The 14,434-nt window shown below is 40.3% G+C and overlaps 1 protein-coding gene across 1 annotated transcript in view; it reads right to left on the reverse strand.

The window, feature by feature from the left end:
* Positions 1–14,434, reverse strand: part of LOC126293295 (F-box/LRR-repeat protein 7-like) — a 99,005-nt gene that overhangs the window by 23,260 nt on the left and 61,311 nt on the right. Inside the window, exon 7 of the mRNA XM_049986423.1 lies at positions 2,812–3,036. Coding sequence (XP_049842380.1) covers positions 2,812–3,036 — 225 coding nt within the window. The remainder of the gene's footprint in view (positions 1–2,811; positions 3,037–14,434) is intronic.

The following is a 14,434-nucleotide window of genomic DNA, read 5'->3' on the forward strand; positions in this document are numbered from 1 at the left end:
TTCACTCATCTATCAGAAGCTTCATACAGAAGAACCTGCACATGGAAGAGATTGTAAGTGCACATTTATGTTTGGGTGTTGTTGAAACAACCTGGAAAAAATTAATTTGTGGTTGCTGATCCACCATTCCTAGCTGAAACGTAGTTTGCTATTGTGTAGGATGTTGTCCCATCAGGAATTGTTGCATGTGCTATGTTTGCACATGCTGTGTTTGTTGAGGATACTCTAGCACTGCTGGTGATAGCGAAAGACGAAAGGATCCACTATAAACCACTTGCTGTCATCCTCGCTCCACATGTTTTTGGCCAGCAGCAATGAGAGCAATCACTTATGCCCGCAGTTTTAATTTTTTTTCAGCAGGTACTTTGTGAACCTCAGTTATTGTAGAGAGGAGAAAGTGTGAGATTTGTCTTCCGATGCAATCTTTCTCTTCAGAACTTTGATTGGCTCATACTCATTGCTCGTTCTTTTTTCAGATTTGTGCTGAGAGATCATGTCCATTACCAAACAAAACATAAGTTTTATTTTCTTCTTCATTATGATGTCTTCTTCATCCACATTTGTAGTAGATTTTTTTTCACTGCAGTTTCTAGAACATGTAGTTGTTCAAAATAAGTGAACTGTCTTCTCCTGGTTGCAGCTGAAGTACTTTTGACACCCTTTACCCAAAGAAGTTCTCTCATGTTACGTGAGTGGATGGGAGGGGGAGGGGAGGGGGGGAGAATAGGCATTTTTATCACCCTGTACAGTTAAACTACTCTACATTACATTGCTATATTAGGTATGTTAAACTGAGTCAACAGCTTTTTTAAATTTTCTTTCAGGTATTTGCCAAAGGGAACTTTGATGTAAGATCTTCATTACCAGTACAAAATAAGCCAACCTACAATCTCAGTATTTGTGAGACTGGTTTTAAATGCCATCTGGTAAAACGTTAGACGAGAATGCTGTCCAGACCTCACCCTAAATTTTTAGCTGAAGACAGCTTCTGCTTTTTACAAAAATACCAACTTTCCACACTACAATTGAGCCAAAAACATATATGAGTGATTGAGCCAACTGGAAGCGGTCCATTGTATTATAATTACAATCTCGCTACTAGCTATGCATGGTGCCAACTACAAATTCGTTTTTGTAGATGAGGGTGCATATGATAGGACTTCTGATTCTATAGTATTTAAGGACAGTGTTTTTAAGAAAAATATTGGTGAGGGCTCCATCTTCTTTCCAGGGTTTCAATGAGCCTATGTCCTTTGTGTCTGTTGGAGAAGAAGGCCTTGGCTTGATTACTGAACTACTTAGACCTTATGCAGGTCAATGTTTGACCATTAAAAAAAAAAAAAAAAAAAGTACACAACTACCATCTCAGTAGAGCATGAATGAATATAGAGTGCACATTTGGTATCTTGACCAAGAAATGGAGAATTTCCCATCAACCATTAAATGTTAACCTTTCTTTATGAGAATCCATAATATGAGGTTACTGTGTTTTGCGTAACTTTGTCAGACAATGTCAGTGTTGGAATCAGTTACTACGATTCCACAAACAATTGATCGGACGAAGTTCAATTGCACACAGTCATGTAAGGTGAATTATGATCTTGAAATTGGTTGTAGATGTATGCAGGTGAATTTAGTGACAGGCTAGTAAGCACTGCAAGTGTGTTGCGGTATCGAGACTGCTTTTGTGCCACCAGTGGTTTACTTTAAACTCGCGAAAATACAATTTACGCAAGTTCTTAATTATTGCGAAAGGGTAGAATATGTGATGAGCCATTGTGGAGAATGCAAGTTTGGATAGAATGATCATTTTCAAAATCCAATATAAATCCCGTTGATCGAAGTAGCCTAGCACCCAAAAGCACATACATGGTTATCAGCAGAAACAGTGTACTATTTTTTGTTTATACTCTACACTGAGGTGTGGATGATTTGTGGGCGCAAAATAAACTTTTGAAAGCATTTGATTAAATAAAAGGAAAAATATAAAGTAGTTTATTTATATATTTTGCTATTTCATGAACAGTGATATTTTCTTATATTGGTGTAGAGCCTTACGTATTATTAATATTGTGGCAGACTGATCGTAAGTGCTCTCATTACAAGTCGAGTTTTGGGCCTGATTAAGAGTAGCTGGTTCTTAAAGTGTCAAAGTTTAAGTGATGAATAATATCACACTTAAATAATGCTGCATCGAAATCCACAATCTTTAAACTATATTAAGCTAGCTATTCCAAAATCAGGTGATACCGTGGCCGTGTTGTTGTGTGTTGTCGACAACAAATACGTAAACGCTAACATAAACATTTCTCATGCTCTGATATCGATGAGGAAAGAAGAGATGACAACATACACGTATATATATACAAATGATATATGTGGTGCCTTACAATACAACAACACAACGGACGTCACGGTATAACATAATAGCCGACTCTTCTACATCCCTGTCATCAGTCACCTTTATTGCAGCTTATGTTGTACTGCAACGTTTATGGAAGCCTGAATGGTATACATCTAGTAGGTTGTTTATAATTAAGTGCTTTGTTAGTTGGTCATGGGCTATATATACACTAGGACCTTGGACAGTGCACGAACTACGAAGAGTGCACATACAGTAGTTTAGGTATCAGAGACTGATATGGCAATGTCCTGTTTAGGCAGTGAACCAACTAGTCCCTATTTGCAGGCCTCTGGGAAAACACTTGTGGGTAAAGACTGATTGAAAACACTTGTAGTTGAGGACTAACTGCAGATATGAGAGAGAGAGAGAGAGAGAGAGAGAGAGAGAGATTGCAATTTTAAAATTACCTTAGATTAATGAGTCGTCCGGGAAATTTGCCAAATGGTATAGACCAACATACACTGTCAGCAAGGTGAAGGCGGCAAAGCCCAGACATGTCGAGGAAGCATTCTACACCTGGTTCTAGTTTCTGAAATTTTATTGCTCTGAATTCCAATGTTCGCAATGCTGGCAATGCAGATATGTAGCGAACTGCATCTCCTCGAAGACAGTCACAGGAGGATATTTTGAGTCTGTAACAAAAATGTAAAACAATACATTATGAGACAGAATTGCTAGTCAGTACACACTTTCATTCTGGAGGCAAAATTCTTAGCCCTGATGGTAAAATAAACATAAAAGTGCAATAAACTATCCTAATATTCTGAACTAGTAGTTCCTTCCTCAGGGAGGGGTGAGAAAAAGGTTGGGCAATTGATGATCCAAATTCTTCTGGGTGTTGTACCACATCACAATATAAAATACTTCAAAACTGATGTTTACCTTCAATTACGAGGGCAAAAAACCTAAAACCTATAGAAATTTATAGTGAACTGTGCGCAGTGTACGGAAACAACACAGTGAGTGAATGTTCCAGCCGAATTGGTGCATTCGGTTTAAAAATGGCCGAAGCAACATTCATGACAAAGAGCAGAGTGGTTGCCTGGGCATTGTGACTGATGATCTTGTCACTAAAGTTGATGAAATGATTTGTGAAAACCGTTGCTTCACAATAACGGAGTTTTCCCTTTCTTTGCCACAAGTTTCATGGACTTTATTGTTTGTAATTGTCACTCAAAAGCTAGGCTACCACAAATTATTTTGCATGATTAGTGCCCGAAATGCTTACAGAGCACCATAAAAAACAGCGAATGGGGCAACGTTGACATTTATGGAGGCCTACCGCAAACATGTTGATTCATCACTGGATCGAATCGTACCCGGTGACGAGACTTGGGTGAAACACGTCATTTACGAGACAAAATTACAGTTCATGGAGTGGGGACACACAAGGTCCTCCCAAGTCCAAGAAAATGTTTGCAAACCTTGTCAGCAAGGAAGTTGATGGCGACAGTGTTTTGGGATAGGCAAGGTGTGCTTCTTACTGATTTTCTTGAATGCAGAACAACCATAAATTCTGCCCAGTTCTGTCAAAATTTGCACAGCCTTAGAAGAGCAGTTCAAAACAAACACCGAGAAAAGCTGACATCCAAAATTTTGTTTTTGCACAACAATGCCCAACCTTGCATGGCAAACTGCACTAAAGAACTTCTTAATTCATTCAAATGGGAAATTTTCCCTCATCCGCTCTACAGCCTCGATCTTGCACCAAGTGACTTCCACTTGTTTCCCAAGATGAAGAACTGGCTTGCAACGCAGCACTTTGATAATGTGCGGAACTCCAGGCAGGCGTGACTGGTGAAGTCTCAGGTGGCAGAATTTTATGATGAAGGTCTTTCATAGCTTGTCCACTACTTTGATAAGTGCCTCAACATGTTTGGTGACTATGTGGAAAAGTAGAATGTTAGTCACCCTTTCAGATGTATATAATAAAATGAAAATGTATTTTTTGTACTTCTTCTTCATTTTTTTTAGTGCCACAACGTTCCCTACTTTCTGAATAGCCCCTGTACAACAGCCTCTCTGAGGGGAAACCCAAAGAGGGCCGTTGTAATATGGTCAAAACATCGGTTTTACAATGAGTAGCAGAAGTCATGAGATACCTCCTAATACCCTGTCGGACCTCCTTTTGCCTGGAATAATGGAGCAACTTGACGTGGGATGGTCTTAACAAGTTGTTGGATGCACCTGCAAAAACAGAGAACCATGCTACCTCTACAGCTGTCAGTAATTGAGAAAGTGTTGCCGGTGTAGGGTTTTTTGCACAAACTGACCTCTCAAATAAGTACCACAAATGCTCAATGGGATTCATGTTGGGCAATCTGGTGCTCAAACTGCTCACTCAAGTTGTCTAGAATATTCTTTAAAATAATTGTGAGCAATTTTGACATCCATAAGAATTCCATCCCTGTTTCGAATCATGAAGTTCATAAATGGCTGCAAATGGTTTCCAAGTAGCCGAACATGACCTTTTCCAGTCAATGATTAGTTCAGTTGGAGCAGAGGACCTTGTCCATTACTAGTAAACACAGCCCACACCATTATGGAGCCACCACCAGTTTGCATTGTTGACAACTTGGGTCCATGACTTCATTGGGTCTATGTCACACTCTAACCCAACAAATATCTTTTATGAACTGAAAGTGGGACTGTAACAACAACAATGACGCTGTACTATTGTACATATAAGTAAATTTTTTTCCATCTGATTTTTCGATAAACTAGCGTAATTGATGTTCTGATTTCATTTGTTTTTTGTTTCATACCATTGTGTTAAGAAAGCTGTAAGCAAGTTTCAATGTGAAGATTAATGTTTATGTCAAATATCAAGTAATATTGTAATAGAATTGAAATGTAACAAATTTTGAGACTGTTATAAGATGTTTAAAATTGTAACTGTGAGTCTGATCCATACGTAGGCAATGTGTTAAGATATGTAGAATGCGAAACCTCAGGTGAATACCCCGCCTGTAAGTGAGCGGTAAAAGGTGGATGGCAGGTGAGCGCGGGGAAAATGCACATGGGCACTGCACGGCACAATGGGCTCAGCAGCAGTAGTTGGAGTCTGGCACTGGTCTGAGTAACACCTTCTGGAGCGAGGAGGCTCTCCTGGAAGACGTAATTTCACTGAGCCTCGGGTATGCTGTTCCAATGCCCACACAGCATGGCAAAATTCCATAGGCACTAAATGGAAAAGTATTGCGACACTAAGACGAATTAAAATGCCGATACGTCAAGAGCCATAGCTGTGGTTATATGTGTGCTCTGTGCCTCACCACCTCGCCGCTTGCCGACTGCCGCATCGATACAAGCAGGTTGAAATTTTTAGTACTGTATTCGTATGGACCAGAAAGTGAACTGTTCAATAATAACCTAAATTTTACCAGAACTTTCCCTTCATTTAATTATCCTCACAACTAACCTAGACAGGGTCCTTTCCAAATTTTGTGCAATCCGAGTGTCCCGAAATGAAAAATTAAATTTTGTGTTAATAATAATTACTAGCAGACCTAGTTATGTTAGAATGGTGTTTAAAGAACTGTTTTGTTAATGAACCAGTAAATGAATAATGAAGGTCTAACGAAGTTGAAAGATAACTTTAATATTGATATAGTAATGAAGTTCAATTATTTCGAGACAGATATATAAAGGTATTTAAATGAGAAGTAAATAAGATAAAAGGTGTAGTAACTCATCTACTGGAAATCTTGAACGCATGATAATTTCAGTAATCATTTTTTTTAATATAGTGATCATAACAGTTTCAGCCGCCCCCCCCCCCCTTATTCATTTGAATTCTGAAGTGTTCCACATTGGTTTGACCAGCAAAAGTCAAAATTAATCAGTGTTTTATTTTTATCAAAATTGACATTTTGTGTGTGGCTCGAAAGTGCTATTTCTAGTGTAACCTATGCCCGATTTTAATCAGAACAATAGACAGTATGAAGTTTTATAGTATACATTATAGTGTAGAGTTATATCTAAAAACAAAGTTGATGTGGCTTACCAAACAAAAGCGCTGGCAGGTCGATAGATACACAAACATACACACAAAATTCAAGCTTTCGCAACCAACGGTTGCTTCTTCAGGAAAGAGGGAAGGAGAGGGAAAGACGAAAGGATGTGGCAAATAACCAGAGCCACTTCCTCATCCCCTCAAACCCAGAACCTCCCACAAAAGAACCACAAAAGTGCCCCACTTGTGACACGATACTTTCCGGGACTGGATCAGACTCTGAATCTGGCTCTCCAGCAGAGATACGACTTCCTCAAATCCTGCCCTGAAATGAGATCCATCCTTCACTAAATCCTCCCCACTCCACCAAGAGTGTCTTTCCGCCATCCACCTAACCTTCGTAACCTCTTAGTTCATCCCTATGAAATCACCAAACCACCTTCCCTACCCTCTGGCTCCTACCCTTCTAACCGCCCCCGGTGTGAACCTGTCCCGTGCACCCTCCCACCACCACCTACTCCAGTCCTGTAACCCGGAAGGTGTACACGATCAAAGGCAGAGCCACGTGTGAGAGCACCCACGTGATTGACCAACTGACCTGCCTACACTGTAAAGCTTTCTATGTTGGAATGACCAGCAACAAACTGTCCATTCGCATGAACGGACACAGGCAGACAGTGTTTGTTGGTAATGAGGATCACCCTGTGGCTAAACATGCCTCGGTGCACGGCCAGCACATCTTGGCACAGTGTTACACTGTCCGGGTTATATGGATAATTCCCACTAACACCAACCTGACAGAACTCCGGAGATGGGAACTTGCCCTTCAGTATATCCTCTCTTCTCTTTATCTGCCAGTCCTCAACCTCCGCTAATTTCAAGTTGCCGCTACTCATACCTCACCTGTCTTTCAACAACATCTTTGCCTGTGTACTTCCGCCTCGTCTGAAATCTCTGCCCAAACTCTTTGCCTTTACAAATGTCTGCTTGTGTCTGTGTATGTGCGGATGGATATGTGTGTGTGTGCAAGTGTATACCTGTTCTTTTTTCCCCTTCCACTCCCGGGATTGGAATGACTCCTTACCCTCTCCCTTAAAACCCACATCCTTTCGTCTTTCCCTCTTTCCTGAAGAAGCAACTGTTGGTTGCGAAAGCTTGAATTTTGTGTGTATGTTTGTGTATCTATCGACCTGCCAGCGCTTTTGTTTGGTAAGTCACATCAACTTTGTTTTTAGATATATTATATAGTGTAGTGTTATGTATTCATGGTTTTTCCATATCAGTACAGAATGTGAAACTATCAGTTCAATAGTTTTTCTTATTCTAAAATTTTACTATATTATGCAGTGTTACTACGTGTGGTTTTGCATGAATATACACCAACTTGTACAGGGAAGAAACTCAGGTAATGCCTAATTAGGCTGGCGACCATATTATTATCAAATTGGTAACATCTTCAGTGTTACTTTTGGTCCATCTTGATGTGTAATTACATTTTGAACTTACTTGACGGATCATTGTATTTACAGAGTGGGTGTAAGTCTGATTTGCCACCATTCAGGTACACGTGGTCGATATCTATACAAAAATTCTTTCTCATAAGGTGAAGCCCGTTCACTTACCATAGTACAGGATTTAAGGAGTATTGTGTGCCCCACGCGCACGTTACAGGACATCTGACCAGGCCACGGCTTTCCAGTCATCTAGGGTCCAACTGATACGGTCACAAGTCCAGTAGAGCTGCTGCAGGTGATGACATGCCATTAGCAAAGGCACTAGTGTTGGTTGTCTGTTGCCACAGACCATTAATGCCAAATTTTGCCACAGTGTCCTAATGGATATGTTCGTCATGCACCCCACATTGATTTCTGAGGTTATTTCATGCAGAATTTTGTCACCTCAGTGTAAAGTATTTTGTACAATGATGTGATACAAAATCGAGAAGAATTTTAATCATCGTGGCACCTGTTACGGAAGCCTATGTACTTATGTCAGGATGGGAAAGATTCATCATGAACAGCAGGGCACTCGGACCCCAGAATGAGAGGGACTTGCCGGTAGCTAGGATGAGGGGAAGCCGTGCTGGATAGGTACCGGAGGGCATTGGAGGTCAAAGATAGTACATTTGTAAGCACAATGCCAATGTGAAGATGATAATGACAGCTGCATTAGCAGCAAGAGAAATGAAACGAGTAGTGTAATTAAGAACTTGGACGGGAAGTAGATGTTAAGAAACTAAAGGGGTGAGAGGGGGAGGGTGGGGTGGAGGTTATATGACAAATTAAAAAGCAATAAAGGAAGTAATTAAATCATACATAGAAAGTAAAAAAAATATAGACTATGATTGTGCGTGAGTTCAAAGCATATTTCCTTAAGTTTAATTAACACAACAGATACACATAACAGAGACTTTACTTGTCAATAAAATGTTCTCCTTCACTATTTACAACAGTCTGCTAATGCTGAGATAACTTTTCAATTCACTGACTGTAGAAATCACATGGTTTTGAGGAAAACAACTCACTGAGCCATGCTCGAAGCATATTTTCAGCTGGAAAGGAAGTTCCTTGAAGGTTGTTTGATAGGGAGTGCAGAAGGTAAGAATCTGAGAGTTAAGATAGGTGAATACTGTGGATGTAGAATGACATCCCATCCCAACTTTTGTATTATGTTTTCTGTCAGTCTAGCAGAATGTGGGTGGGCATTATCATGTAGTAGCATCACTTCACTTCACTTCACTTCACTGTTCCTGCACTGCATCTAAAAGGTGTCTCATTTGTTGACAGTAAACATCAGCAGTAGTGGTTACACCTCGGGGAAGCAATTCTTAGTATGCCACACCATACTGTTCCGCCAGACGTACACTATGTGGTCAAAAGAATCTGGACAACTGGTTGAAAATGACACTTAAAAGTTTGTGGCGCCGTCCATCGGTAATGATGGAATTCAATATATGTTGGCCCACCCTTAGCCTTGATGACACCTTCCACTCTCGCAGGCATACATTCAATCTGGTGCCGGGAGGTTTCTTGGGGAATGGCAGCCCATTCTTCATGGAGTGCTCCACTGAGGAGAGATGCTGGCGTCGGTCGATGAGGCCTGTCACGAAGTCAGTGTTCCAAAACATCCCAAAGGTGTTCTATAGATTCAGGTCAGGACTCTGTGCAGGCCAATTCATTACAGGGATGTTAGTGTCGTGTAACCACTCTGCCACAGGCTGTGCATTATGAACAGGTGCTCAATCGTGTTGAAAGATGCAATCAGCTCTTCAACAGTGGGATGCAAGAAGGTGCTTAAAACAACAATGTAGGCCTGTGCTGTGATAGTCCCATGCAAAACAACAAGAGGTGCAAGCCCCCTCCATGAAAAACATGACCACACCATAACACCACCGCCTCCAAATTTTACTGTTGACACTACACACGCTGGCAGATGATGTTCACCAGGCATTTACCATACCTACATGCTGCCATTTGTAACATTACAGGACATATTGGGACATACTGAAGTATTCGATACTGTAGACTTTTAGGGGATGTCGATACAGATATTCAAAATGTAAAGGGAAACTTTGGTGATGTTTAAATATTGTACTGTGTCAATATTAGGACATTTTGCACAGAAAGAACAAAAATAGAATTAATGTAAATATATATTAGTGCTAGTAACCTATTTTCATTCAGTTTTGTAATTATATTTCATTTTGTAAAAGAAAGACTCACTGTTTACTGTAGCTCTGAGTAATTGTATAAATTATCAGTTTTGAGCTAAATTATTGCGTATAATATGGACAAGATACTTTTAAAAACTCACCAGCTAAAGAGAAAGTCTGTAAATGAACGTTTAATGCACACTTCTGGAACTTTCTATGGAGAAATTCTATATTATGATCGCAAAAATACGAAAACTTGTGAAAACTGTTTCATAACCTAATTTCGAAAGACGATTTGTATCAAGAAATATTGCTAAAAAGATTTATTTACGTTTTGAAACACGATTTAAATCATTTTACATATAAATAGTTGTTCTAAATCACTCAAGAAATATACTGATCCTTTTACTTACTTTAATCTGTACTAAAATTCTGTAATGTCTAATTTAGTTTTAAGTCGTGAATTGCTATCGTATTATAAACAAAACATTGTCAAAGACTCTCATTGTTTGGAAAGATATTAATACACCTAGGAGTTGTCAGTTGCCAGTTCGGATATGCAGTGCGGTTAGCTCGGAGAGTCAGTTGTTGAGTCTGTGAAGTCTGTCAGTTCTGTTTGTAAATAAACGTCTGTAATGAAGAATTACTTGTTGTCAATATGAACTCAAGACCTTTTTGCACGAAGCAGACACCTCCTAATGCAACGTTTTAATTTGGTTGAGGAAGCTGGGATCGCTATAAGTGCAAACAAATTGAAGTGGAACGTTTTAATTTGGTGTTGAGGAGCTGAAATGTTATGATTTGGTGGAGGAGATGGGATATTATACATTGGACCGCCACATTCTGTACTGTGATTCGTCAGTTCACACAACATTTTTCCATTGTTCAATTTTCCAATGATTATGCTCCTGACACCAAGTGAGGAGTCATTTGGCATTTACCCGGGTGATGTGTGGCTTACAAGCAGCCACTCGACCATGAAATCCTGGTTTCCTCACCTCCCACCTAACTGTCATAGTACTTACACATTACAATCCTCTCCAACTGTCAGCAGTCTATTTGTCAGTCAACAGACGAGGTCGGCCTATGCACTTTTGTGCTGTACGTGTCCCTTGATGTTTCCACTTCACTATCACATCGGAAACAGTGGAATTAGGGATGTTTAGGAGTGTGGAAATCTGACATACAGAGATATGACACAAGTGACACCCAATCACCTAACCACATTCGAAGTCCGTGAGTTCCTCGGGGTGACCCATTTTGCTCTCTCACAATGTCTAATGACTACTGAGGTTGCTGGTATGGATTACCTGGCAGTAGGTGGCAGCACAATGCACCTAATATGGAAAAAACCTAAGAGTGTCCAGATACTTTTGATTTTTACTGATAGGTTAAAGTTGGATATAGTGGGAATTAGTGAAGTTCGGTGGCAGGAGGAACAAGACTTTTGATCAGGTGAATAGAGGCTTATAAACACAAAATCAAATAGGGGTAATGCAGGAGTAGGTTTAATAATGAATAAAAAAATAACAGTGCGGGTAGGCTACTACAATCAGCATAGTGAACGCATTATTGTGGCCAAGATAGACACGAAGCCCACTCCTACTACAGTAGTACAAGTTTATATGCCAACTAGCTCTGCAGATGATGAAGAAATTGAAGAAATGTATGAGGAGATAAAAGAAATTATTCAGATAGTGAAGGCAGACGAAAATTTAATAGTCATGAGTGACTGGAATTCAAGAGTAGGAAAAGGGAGAGAAGGAAACATAGTAAGTGAATATGGATAGGGCTAAGAAATGAAAGAGGAAGCCGTGTGGTAGAATTTTGCACAGAGCGCAACTTAATCATAGCTAACACTTGGTTCAAGAATCATGAAAGAAAGTTGTATATATGGAAGAATCCTGGAGATACTCGAAGGTATCAGATAGATTATATAGTGGTAAGACAGAGATTTAGGAACCAGGTTTTAAATTGTAAGACATTTCCAGGGGCAGATATGGACTCTGACCACAATCAATTGGTTGTGAACTGTAGATTAAAACTGAAGAAACTGCAAAAAGGTGGGAATTGAAGGAGATGGGACCTGGATATGCTGAAAGAACCAGAGGATGTACAGAGTTTCAGGTAGAGCATAAGGGAGCAATTGACAGGAATGGGGGAAAGAAATATAGTAGGAGAAGAATGGGTAGCTTTGAGGAATGAAATACTGAAGGCAGCAGAGGATCAAGTAGGTAAAAAGACGAGGGCTAGTAGAAAACCTTGGGTAACAGAAGAAATATTGAATTTAATTGATGAAAGGAGAAAATATAAAAATGCAGTAAATGAAGCAGGCAAAAAGGGATACAGACGTCTCAAAAAGGCATCAAGGGATCACCAATTTAGTAGTGGAGGGCAGTGTGGAGGGTAAAAATCGTAGAGGGAGACCAAGAGATGAGAACACTAAGCAGATTCAGAAGGATGTAGGCTGCAGTAGGTACTGGGAGATGAAGAAGCTTGCACAGGATAGAGCAGCATGGAGAGCTGCATCAAAGCAGTCTCAGGACTGAAGGCCACAACAACAACAACAACAACAACAACAACAATCACAACACTATCTCATGTGGGTGCCCCCAGATCTTTGCACGAGGAGTTGCTGCCTTTCTTTTCTTTGTACTAGCATACAGACACCATTTATCGTCACCAGTTATGATACAGAGTATGACGGGTCAGTGTTGTGCACAAGCCAACTGCTGATGTGCAAGCAGAGATGCACACATGACCATCTGCTGATTTTTGTGATTTTGGCTTAATGCATGTGGTACCTATACACCCAATTTTTGAATCTTCCCTACTAAATGCAAACTTTGGAAGGTGGTGGAATGATCGCAGTTCATCAAATGTACCAGTTCTGAAATACACTGATGCAGGTCATTGTGGATTAACCCTGAAGGCCTTTTTGCACCTGAAGAGTCACTAATGTCAGAACGATCCTCCTTGAAACGAGAAAACCATTTTCTCACAGTGCTCTGTATAGTGACACTATCCCCATTTATAGAACAACTGTTTCTGTCTGCCTCTGCTGCCATCACCTCTTTGTTGAACTCAAACGGAAGAATATGTCAGAAATCATCTGATTTCTCCACTTGACACTGCATTCTCTAGCCGCCAAGCTTGACCCAGTATCTCCAAATGACAAAATATAAACTCAAATAGCAACAGTGAACTAATGACTTCACAGAGTCTTCCTGGTTGCTACTCTCTGGCTGCATCTGTAAGACATCCCAGTTGTTGACTAGAAACTCACAGCAACCGGAATGCGAATATGCAAAACAAAAGCACTATGAACTTGTGCATCAACCTAATATATAGTGACAATGATGTATAATAATAGTCCAAGAATTGAAAGAGGGGCAGTGAGCAGGGAGCATTATCAGATGCTAAGGAACACTAAATCCAAAGTTAAATTCACGGGAGTACGATATAGTCTTTTGAGATTAGAACAGGGGTGCAACACAGCAATGGTGTTTCACCACTGTTGTTCATCATACTATTAGATGGATATGTCTGTGAATGGGAAAATAACTGAAGATCCACAGAACTAATAAACCAATCTGGCTAGAAAACAAAACTGAAGGACTAGATAGTGGCCGTGTGGCACTCATCGACGATCTCGCAATGCTCGGGGAGATGGTACTGGCAAATGGCACTTGGGAAGGAGCTTGTGAACAGAAAATTCACAAGATGACTAAAGTGTTCTGGAAGACTGGAAACACCTACAATGAATCGTGCCTATCTGGTAATGTAAAAATGACATAGCCTCATACAGCAAGAGCTGACAACACTTAATGTACCCAGCAATGTTACTGAAAATTATTGTTTCGACAGTCTAGGTATTACAGTGTGGAGGACCATAATGTCGCATTACGTTCAAATATCTGAACACGGTAAACTCACCAGTCGACGTTATTGTGACACTGTCCCCCTTCCCCGTGTGCATCTTTCCAGGGTTCTGAGTGGCTACGACTCTATTTTTACGGACTGGACTGCTCGTTGCCCCAAATAGAGATACATTGGGGAGACGTGTTGCAGCACATCCACATTCAGCAAAAACCGTCCAGCACTTTTCAACTTATGGATGTCACCATGTCAGAATTGCTCACAATTACTTTAAAGAATATTCTGGACAACTTGAGTGAGCGGTTTGATCACCCAGATTGCCCAACATGAATCCCATTGAGCATTTATGGTACTTATTTGAGAGGTCAGTTCGTGCAAAAAAACCCTGCACCAGCAACACTTTCTCAATTACTGTTTTTGCAGGTGCTTCCAACAACTTGTTGAGACCATGTCACGTCAAGTTGCTGCATTATTCCAGGCAAAAGGAGGTCCGACAGGATATTAGGAAGTACCTCATGAGTTTTGCTAATTGTAAAACCGATGT

Source organism: Schistocerca gregaria, chromosome 10, assembly GCF_023897955.1.
Source record: "Schistocerca gregaria isolate iqSchGreg1 chromosome 10, iqSchGreg1.2, whole genome shotgun sequence".
In the NCBI taxonomy this organism is placed as follows: Eukaryota; Metazoa; Arthropoda; class Insecta; order Orthoptera; family Acrididae; genus Schistocerca; species Schistocerca gregaria.